Source organism: Salmo salar, chromosome ssa14, assembly GCF_905237065.1.
Source record: "Salmo salar chromosome ssa14, Ssal_v3.1, whole genome shotgun sequence".
In the NCBI taxonomy this organism is placed as follows: Eukaryota; Metazoa; Chordata; class Actinopteri; order Salmoniformes; family Salmonidae; genus Salmo; species Salmo salar.
Genome location: NC_059455.1, coordinates 67,279,284 through 67,288,704, shown reverse-complemented (window position 1 = coordinate 67,288,704; position 9,421 = coordinate 67,279,284). Strand labels below are relative to the sequence as shown.

The 9,421-nt window shown below is 40.0% G+C and overlaps 1 protein-coding gene across 1 annotated transcript; it reads left to right on the top strand.

Moving 5' to 3' along the window:
• Positions 1-1,979: 1,979 nt before the first annotated feature.
• LOC106569874 (protein S100-A13) lies at positions 1,980-8,854 on the top strand. Its single transcript, XM_014141581.2, has 3 exons — positions 1,980-2,197; positions 4,558-4,689; positions 7,673-8,854. The coding sequence occupies exons 1-3, from the start codon at positions 2,186-2,188 to the stop codon at positions 7,838-7,840; spliced, it is 312 nt and encodes a 103-aa protein (XP_013997056.1). The 5' UTR covers positions 1,980-2,185; the 3' UTR covers positions 7,841-8,854.
• The last annotated feature ends 567 nt before the right edge of the window (positions 8,855-9,421 follow it).

Sequence of the window (9,421 nt, the reverse complement as noted above, 5' to 3'; positions counted from 1 at the left end):
AGAGAAGTGGGGGTTTATTCGATCGCCTACAAATTCTCAGAAGGCACCCTCTGGCCCCTTTTTCTCCACCTCCTCTTCACGCAAATCACGGGGATCTGGGCCTGTTCCCGAGAAAGCAGTATATCATTCGTGTCAGGCTCGTCAGACTCGTTAAAGGAAAAACAATATTCTGCCAGTCCATGGTGAGTAATCACAGTCCTGATGTCCAGAAGTTCTTTTCGGTCATAAGAGACGGTAGCGGCAACATTATGTACAAAATAAGTAAAAAAAAGTTACAAACAACGCAAATAAACGAATGAAAGAAAACACAATCGGTTGGGGACACGTAAAACGTCAGCCTTCTTCTCCGGCGCCATTGTTACAAAAAACATATATGTATATGAATAATTGTGTGTGTGTTTGTTTGTCTTTTATGAAGTAGCTTCTATAAGTTATTTACTCATGCTGTACTCTCGTTCATTCATGAGGAGTTTTTCATCTTAAAATCATGAAAGATAAGTTGATCATCAATGCCGTATTTGACTATTGTATAAATAGTAGGTACACTGTAGCATTTAGGCCATCCCTTAGTCTCCTGAACAGTGTCATTTCAACATAGGCCTAAACGTCTCAGCAATGAGACATTGCATCTGAGACATTGACAGATACCTGAGTTAGAGCTTGCCAACCCTCTCAAATACACTTGATCCTGTGGCTTTACAAATTTGGGAGTGGTGTCTGTTTTTCTGGAAGACAGCGAGGAGGAGTGGCGAGAGAGCAGAACATCGAAAACTCTGAAGGGAGGACACACCCTTCTCCCCAGGGATACCAGTCGCTATTGAACACGCATGTGAAACCAAACAGCTGCGCATTCTAGAGACACATGAACTGTTTTACCGTGGTCTTCGATTATGACATGAATTCGTTTTTACAAGCATGTGTTTAACAGAGGTGGGTGGTAGTGCGAAGCAACGAGTTTGGACCTGACTGTGCAGATCCAGTATCTAGGCTAGATTTAGGCCTGTCAAAACAGCCAATCTGGTCTCATAGCATTTCATATTATTCTGTACGTAAATCCAAGACAAATCATTTAGGATGATACAGTATGTTATGTTTCGCATGGTATGTATTCATTCCTGGATGATATGTTACGAATTACAATTTTGCTTTTGCGTTAAGTAACCTTGTGTCTTATGTAACGATACCAAACGCAACATATCATGGTAATTTGAGTGTCCCGGATTTGTTTACCTATGTTACGTATAGTCAATGAGACCAGGCTGCAACAGCCCATTTCTTTGTGGTAGCATGATGAAGGATCTGGTTGACTGGTTTTCATGTAAACACCTCAATAGGCCTATGACAATTTATGGACAGAAACAGTTTTATCGAGTCCCATGTCTCCCCACCACTCTGTTAATACTTCCAAGAATGTTCTCGTGCCTGTTCATTGTGCACACATCACTTTTTAGTTCGCCAGCACGTCCTTATCAACCTCTGATACCTTTGTAAAAATGAATGTAGACCTAATGGTAATTGGAATGGACAATGACAAACGACTTCAATTACAAACAACCTCGAAAAAAAAACCTGCCCATAAGGACCGTCCATGTATGCATGGTTCATAAAGGTTTCTTACAATAGGCCTATTGAGAAATGTATTATTTTAGGAGGATATTCAAAGCTTTACAGAAACTGCATAAAATAGGTAGGCTTATATGAGGGGTTAAAAATTGCAACAATAAAGAAGAAAAATTCCAGTCTAAACTTGCAGACAGTTTCAACTTTTGCTAAATGTTTCCAGATGTTGAGGGAAGCACCCCCAGGCTCTTCTTGAATAGCAAATACATTTTAAATGCACAACTGTGTAGGCTACTCTCTGCAGAACTTCTAAATTAAAGAGAACTTTGCAATAATATACGGGTGGTATGCCTATATGACTGCATGTGGTACTGTCTGCCTCGTGAAGTTTTACAGTCCCAATGCATCGGGTTACACTGAGCACACTGTACTTTCCCATAGCTTTCTCTGACTGACACGGAAGGTGGAATGAAGTTGCATTTTTTTCTTTTCTTGAGTGGGATCATTTAGGAATCTTGCCAATATGTGACAGAAGCAATTGAACGCTGAGCAAGAAAAGTAGCAATTACTGAACATCGCAGAGAGAAAACTTCACTTTGAAAAAGGACAGCACAAAACGATCTAAATGGCTGAACAGGTAGGCCTACTATACAATTTTAATATCATACCTTCGGTTTCTTTTTCTGTATTTATTTATGTATGTATGTGTGTATGTATGTGTATATATACAGTGTGTATGTATGTATGTATGTATGTATGTATGTATGTATGTATGTATGTATGTATGTATGTATGTATGTATGTATGTATGTATGTATGTATGTATATTCTTTTACTGCTCTAGGGATGTAATTATTGTTTGGATAACCTTATTTACTATTATGTATTGATTTTTACCATACATTTTTTCACTCTTTATGCGATGTGCAATGCAGAGAACACTGGAAGAAGAATTATCATTTCACAGTGAATTATTGTAATGTTTGTTTATGTGTCAATTAATCCCATTAGGGATGGGTTGCCAATTGGCGATTTGACATGAAAATAAAATGTCATTCATTCATTTTCATTCATCAGCACTTGTCAAAACGTTGCAGTTGAGGAGATGGTGGCTTTACACATCCTAGAAGCAACGAAATGGAGTTGTTATTTTGGTGATAACTTTCCCCCCACTTCTACGCATCGTTCTGATTACCGTTGGAAGTGGCACAGATGTAGTTTAACCAAAATTCCATTGACATATTATGCTATCCAATTTATATCATGACACACTCCATGAGATCGTATTAAATCCTATAGGCGTTTGCATATAGCCAACTTTGCATGCACTCTTGCCAGCTTAACTTGAGTTTACCACGAATCATTTCAATGCACTGATCAGTGTGCATGCTGGACAGCAGCAAAGAATGTGGACAATAACAAATTAATCTAGGCCATATGCTGTTGAGGGAGCAAGAAGCAATTCTCAATTGTGTCTATAGACAGACCATGTGTGGAAATGGAAAGCACGGGGAGGCAATCAGTCCCTTCTTATTCTGTCCCCATGGCCTAAGCCACAGAGACCTTCTTTGGAGATTAGTGAGGGATGACAGCTAGACGAACAGACAGACAGACGGACGGACTGACACAAAACCCAATTTTTTTCCTCGAGGCCCCTATTATTAACAAGATAGTGAACATTTTGTGTGAAAAAGAAAAGTTAGACAGGCCCAATAGGTAAAGAAATTGAACAGCCCATCTGGCATTTGTAGTCCGCCCCTGGCACACCCTGAAAATAAACAGTGAGGGGTTGAGCTGTCATACTGTAGCTACCCCAGCCTGCAGGTATTTCCAGTACCTTCTACATGTAGACCAGTTGTCTGAATGTGCCTTCCAATAGTCTCTCGTTACTTAAACTTACTCCTCCCGCCCCACCCACAGATGCTCACATTTCAATAGCGTATTCAAATATCTATTTGAATAGGGGTGAGTGACATAGCAAAGTCCCTGAACAGTTATTTAATGTCAGTGATTTAGGATATAAATAAAAAGTAATATGAACAAAAACCCAACAGTTACAATAGATTGGGTGTTTGGATGTTGGTTTAAAGAGAGTATGGAATGATGTCCTTCACAATGACCAACTTAACAAGTCTGTGTGACAGTTTCATATTCCACTGACAAACATACGGTCTACTTTCCAAACAGGTGATTTGTAACCTGGAAGTATAACTAACTGTATAACTGTACTTTTCCCTCAGCATATTATTTCTCACAATTTTTTCTTTAAAACTCATCCTATGTCACCCATGAGCATACTGTTAGTTGTTTTGTGGCTTATTAGGTTTATAGCACTATACTAACTTTTCAACACTGACAAAAGCGACACAGAGTTGGTTAACCACTAAGCTTTCAGTGACACTGATACTGTGAAAGGTGCAAGTTAATTAACTGAATGGAGAAGTGCGTGATATGTGCGGAGAAGAATGCTGCAGTGTTGTTCGATGTTGTTGAGATGAAGTAATTCAAGGACAGGGTTAAACATCAAGAGTGGTATCTTTGCGTAGGGTTCAAACACGTGGAGGCATGCAAGATATGCACTTGAGGACGGATGTGAGTGTCTGACATTTTGTTGGTATTTGGGACTGAAGTGAGTGGAGGTCGGTACACTTTGGCACCACAGGAGGTTGGTGGCACCTTAATTGGGGAGGACGGGTTCGTGGTAATGGCTTTAGCAGAATCAGTGGAATAGTATCAAACACATGGTTCCTATGTATTTTATTCCACTCCATTCGCGCCGTTCTAGTCATTATGATGAGCCGTCCTCCTCTCAGCAGCCTCCACTGTTTGACACACACCATGGGAGTCTGTCTCGAGAATATGTTAACTTTCTCTCTTTCTTTTTTAATGATCTATTATAATAATAAACGTCACATAATGAACTTCAAAGTACTGTCAGATAATGCTTTCCTTATTGTTATATACCCTAACACGTTTATTTCTCCTCCTCTGGCGCAGCACTCCGACCTGGAAAAGGCCATCAACACTTTGGTCACAAAGTTCCATGCCGCTGCGGCCAATAAAGGTCCCACGCTCCAAACCAAAGAGTTCAAAGACCTCCTCGCCTCCCAGCTGCCCAACTTAGTCAAGGTACATAAGCTACAACGGTCGGCTGCATTGCCCTCACCCTCCCTGGCCACACCTGCCATTGATTCTACCAGTAGGGCGTGGCTCTGACTCTTACCCCCCCCCACTCAACCACACACACACAGTACACACCGCATCCTATGACTCCCAAACAAACACTCAGGAAAAGCCTGTAGGCGTTGGTTGCCAGGCTGGATGCAAAATAAACTTGGCTGTAATCTACTTGGCACTCAGTAACCAATTGAGTTTTAAACATGTTAGCACATATCCTGAGCACCTACGCTGGATTGTAAACTATCTGGATGTCCATGGTTTAAAGGCCCAATGCAGCCATATTTTCTCTCAATATCAAATCATTTCTGGGTAACAATTAAGTACTTTACTGTTATGTTTTTCTATTAAAATGGTCAAAAATAAACAAATGTAATTTAACTAGGACTGTCTGGGAGTGCTCTGAGTGAGGGGCCTAATTGGACGAGCCTAATGAGAGGGATATATAACTTGAAAACTAGATGTTATTGGCAGAGAGGTTTAAAACTCTTTGTTATTTGTCTATTAACTAATTTACCGCCTGGTGATGTCATCAGGCAGGCCAAAACTCCATCCCACCAAAACAGGCTGACATTTCAGCCAGTCTTTATAAACAGCTCTTCACAATTTCACAGTATTATTCCAACCTCATAGTGTGTAAATATACACTGAGTGTACAAAACATGAACACTTGCTCTTTCCATGACATAGACTGATCAGTCGAATCCAGGTGAAACCTATGATCCCTTATTGATGTCACTTGTTAAATCCACTTCAATCAGTGTAGGTGAAGGGGAGGAGACAGGTTAAAGAAGGATTTTTAAGCCTTGAGACAATTGAGACATGTATTGTGTATGTGTGCCATTCAGAGGGTGAATGAGCAAGACAAAATATTGAAGTGCCTTTGAACAGGGTATGGTAGTAGGTGCCTGGGCATCCTCATTGTGTCAAGAACTGCAACGCTGCTGGGTTTTTCACGCTCAACAGTTTCCCGTATCAAGAATGGTCCACTACCCAAAGGAATCCAGCTAACTTCACACAACTTTGGGAAGCACTGGAGTCAACATGGGCCAGCATCACTGTGGAACACTTTCGACACCTTATAGAGTACATGCCCCGACGAATTGAGGCGGTTCTGAGAGCAAAAGAGGGGGGGTGCAACTCAATATTAGGCAGGTGTTCTTATTGTTTTGTACACTCAGTGTATATAAAACAGAATAAAACATTTTGGGACTGCACTGGCCCTTTAAAGTTAAACGTCTCGCTACGAACTGAATCGGACACATGCTTTATTTGAAACATTAAAAAGGGCAAAGTATCTTCATTTTGGAACTCGCTGCTTACTTGTCTGAGGCCTAAGGCGGTTTTCCAGGACGAGTCTGAATCTGCCAGAGGGTGACAAAGATAGCTATGCTTCTGAAAAACAGGAAAAGGACAGTTCAAATATATGAACAAGTGATGAAGGTTTAAGGTTGTTCTCTCATCTGGAGGGGGATTAAACGATCTGACAGAGAAGTAAATAACAGTTTTCCTTATGAATAGAGCAGAACAACTGTAGGCCTAATTGTAATATGACTCCTTGCACCAAGTCGACTTCATCCACCACTTGACAACCAAGTAGAGTATTTCTGCTACACAATAGTTAGCCACAACAGCTAGGACATACAGTACATTCAGGTCGAGTGGCCAAAGAGCTCTATTTTCATGTCATCCAACAAATGTAAACGACTGGAGTTAGAACCGGTGCCGTGGTCAGATGACATCATAATAGAGCTCTTTGGCCACGCACACCAGTGGTGGGTTTGGCGTCGAAAGGTTGTATAAGCAGAAAATCAGTGGTGGTAAAAGTACTCAAATGTCCTACTTGAGTAAAGTTTAAGATACATATTAATAGAAAATGACTCAAGTAAAAGTGAAAGTCGCCCAGTAAAATAATACTTGAGTAAAAGTCTAAAAGTATTTGGTTTTATACATACTTTAGTATCAAAATAAATGTAATTGAGAAAATATACTTCAGTATACAAAAGTAAAAGTATACATCATTTCAAACTCCTTATATTTAAGCAAACCAGACGGCACCATTTTCTTGTTTTTATTTTATTTACGGATAGCCAGGGGCACACTCCAACACAGACATTAATTTACAAACAAAGCATTTGTGTTTAGTCGGTCCGGTCCGCTAGATAAGGGTCAGTGGGGATGACCAGGGATGTTCTCTTGACAGTGAGTGAATTGAACCATTATCCTGTCAAAATGTAATGTGTACTTTGGGTGTCAGGGAAAATGTATGGAGTAAAAAGTACATTATTTTCTTTATGAATGTAGTGAAGTAAAGTACAGATACCCCAAAAAACGACTTAAGTATTACTTTAAAGTATTTTTACTTAAGTACTTTACACCACTGCAGAAAATAACCCCATACCTATTGTAAAATATGGTGGCGATTCCTAGAAAAAGAGCCATGGATCTATAACCACTAGAGGGTAACAAAGTCTGGAACATATGACACAGTTGACAAAGTACACACTTTGGCTGAATACCAAATCACTCCATTCCCCTCGCACCTCCATTTGAGCGTTCACCCACGCTTCCGCCATATCTACATACTCAATGGAGGGACAAAAATTTACATGTACTATGTTACGTCTACCCCTGAGTCCAGGTTGATACAGCTGCATACAGTACAGTTGAAGAGTGGCCAATATTGGATTATGAAGTCAAACATAATTATTACGCTGAGGATATCAGTAGTACTGTTGTGAATATAGTCTACCGAGTAATGTAGGCAACAATGTTATACTCTCAAAAGTGTAATAGACTAATTGCTAACTTCCTGCTAATACATGTCTATGCATGATTACTTTATTTCTTATTACCTGTCAATAAGTGCTTATTAAGTGTTAAATACCGTGCCTATATAATAAAGAGTTGTTTTTGTGCTCCCTCCCTCACCCAGACTGGAGGCTCAGAGCAAGGCCTGGGCATGATGATGAAACAGATGGGTGTGTCGGACGGTGAGGGAATCACCTTCAAGCACTTCTGGGGCTTGATCCAATCGCTGGCCACCACGCAGCATGATCTCATTAGTAAGAAAGTGTCCAAGAGTAGCTGTGTGCTCCTGTGAGGTCTATGCCTTCTGACGGTGGTGTGAGCCAGGGGGAACCAGACAGCCTCATAGTATCCCACCCAGTGTCAGTAGCCCTTCTCACCGCACTGCTCCCATCCAGACCTGGACACTCACATAGTACTCACCCCCTCCACTACAGGCCTTTTTATGTACATCTCCCATGCTTGGTAGTGCCAGCAGTGCTCATCTCCTAGCTCTATGCTGCTTGGTTTACAATCATTTTTTGTACTCCCTCCCTTACAAAAATGTCCTGTGGTAATTTTACCACACACAGTCAAGTATTCCTCTGGTACTTCTCCTGTGGTAGTGCTGTCCCACTGGGCACCGACATTAGTTCAACATCTAGTTTTGATTTACATTTGGTTTATTTGTCAACTAACCATGAATTCAACGTGAAATCAACAACAAATGTCACCATGTCATTGGATTTAGGTTAAAAGCTGGGTAAAACGTTGTTTTTTTTGCATATCCAATCAGTTTTCCACTTTGATTTAACATCATCACATTTGTTTTTGGGGTTGACATGACGTGGAAACAATGTTGATTCAACCAGTTTTTGCCCATTGGGGTGGAACTCTGGGCTATTCCTGTGGTACCTGATCTGTGATATCCAGACATTGTGTGGTATTTTGGAACATTTTACTGCATGAATTTGTTATTGCTGGGGTACAAATCCTGTGGTTTTGTGTGATCATTTTGTTGTTTTTATGTGATAATTCAATGATTTTTGTTTGTGGTTATTTGGTGTAACCGCATGGTATGGTAATTGTTGTTGTAATGGTAAATTGTGTGGTAGCTGTATACCACAGGAATTCAGGTTTATGTGGTAATCGTGATCCTAGCTGTACCACAAGGTTTTTTTATGGGGTCTATATGGTCCTGTGGTACTTTTTGGTTAACAACTGGTCTTGTGGTAACTGAAACCTATTGACATATTGTTATTAAAAATACAATAAAAAGAAACATGACTGAAAGGAATTAATTACAATAACAATAAAGGACTTAAAATCATATAATTTATTACATTTATTTTTTCCCCAGCCAAGCAGTTATTTTGGTTCAACGTTTGCTTCTGGCAGCCCCCCTCGAGGTCTTCACCTTCATCCCATGATGCAGAAGCATAAGAACAGAAATCAGAATACAGAATGCAAAAACAGTAATACTGAAAGCTAAAACTTCATAACAATAGCAAACACATTCACAAATTCTCAAATAAAAAATGTTAGTGTCTTCATAAATCACGAAAGATGTGCAAAACCACTAAATATACACCCAAACGTTACACAACGCCTGTTCTATGACGTTTTTCTCTCTGCCTTCTGGAAATACCTCTAATATTTTGTGACTGAATTGAAACATGTAAATGATCAACAAGTCTGATAATAAATGATCTACAAGTCAGAATCTAATATTCGTACATCTGAGCGGCACCTTCAGCATTCAAAAGTTGTCAGAGCCAAGTGTAATACTGCACTGAAAACCAGACAAGGTCAAATCAGGCACTGTCTGGCATACAAAAAAGATACAACATGTTGTTATTAGAAATGGGTGTAATTGGCTAATCTCTTCCTCTTCTCT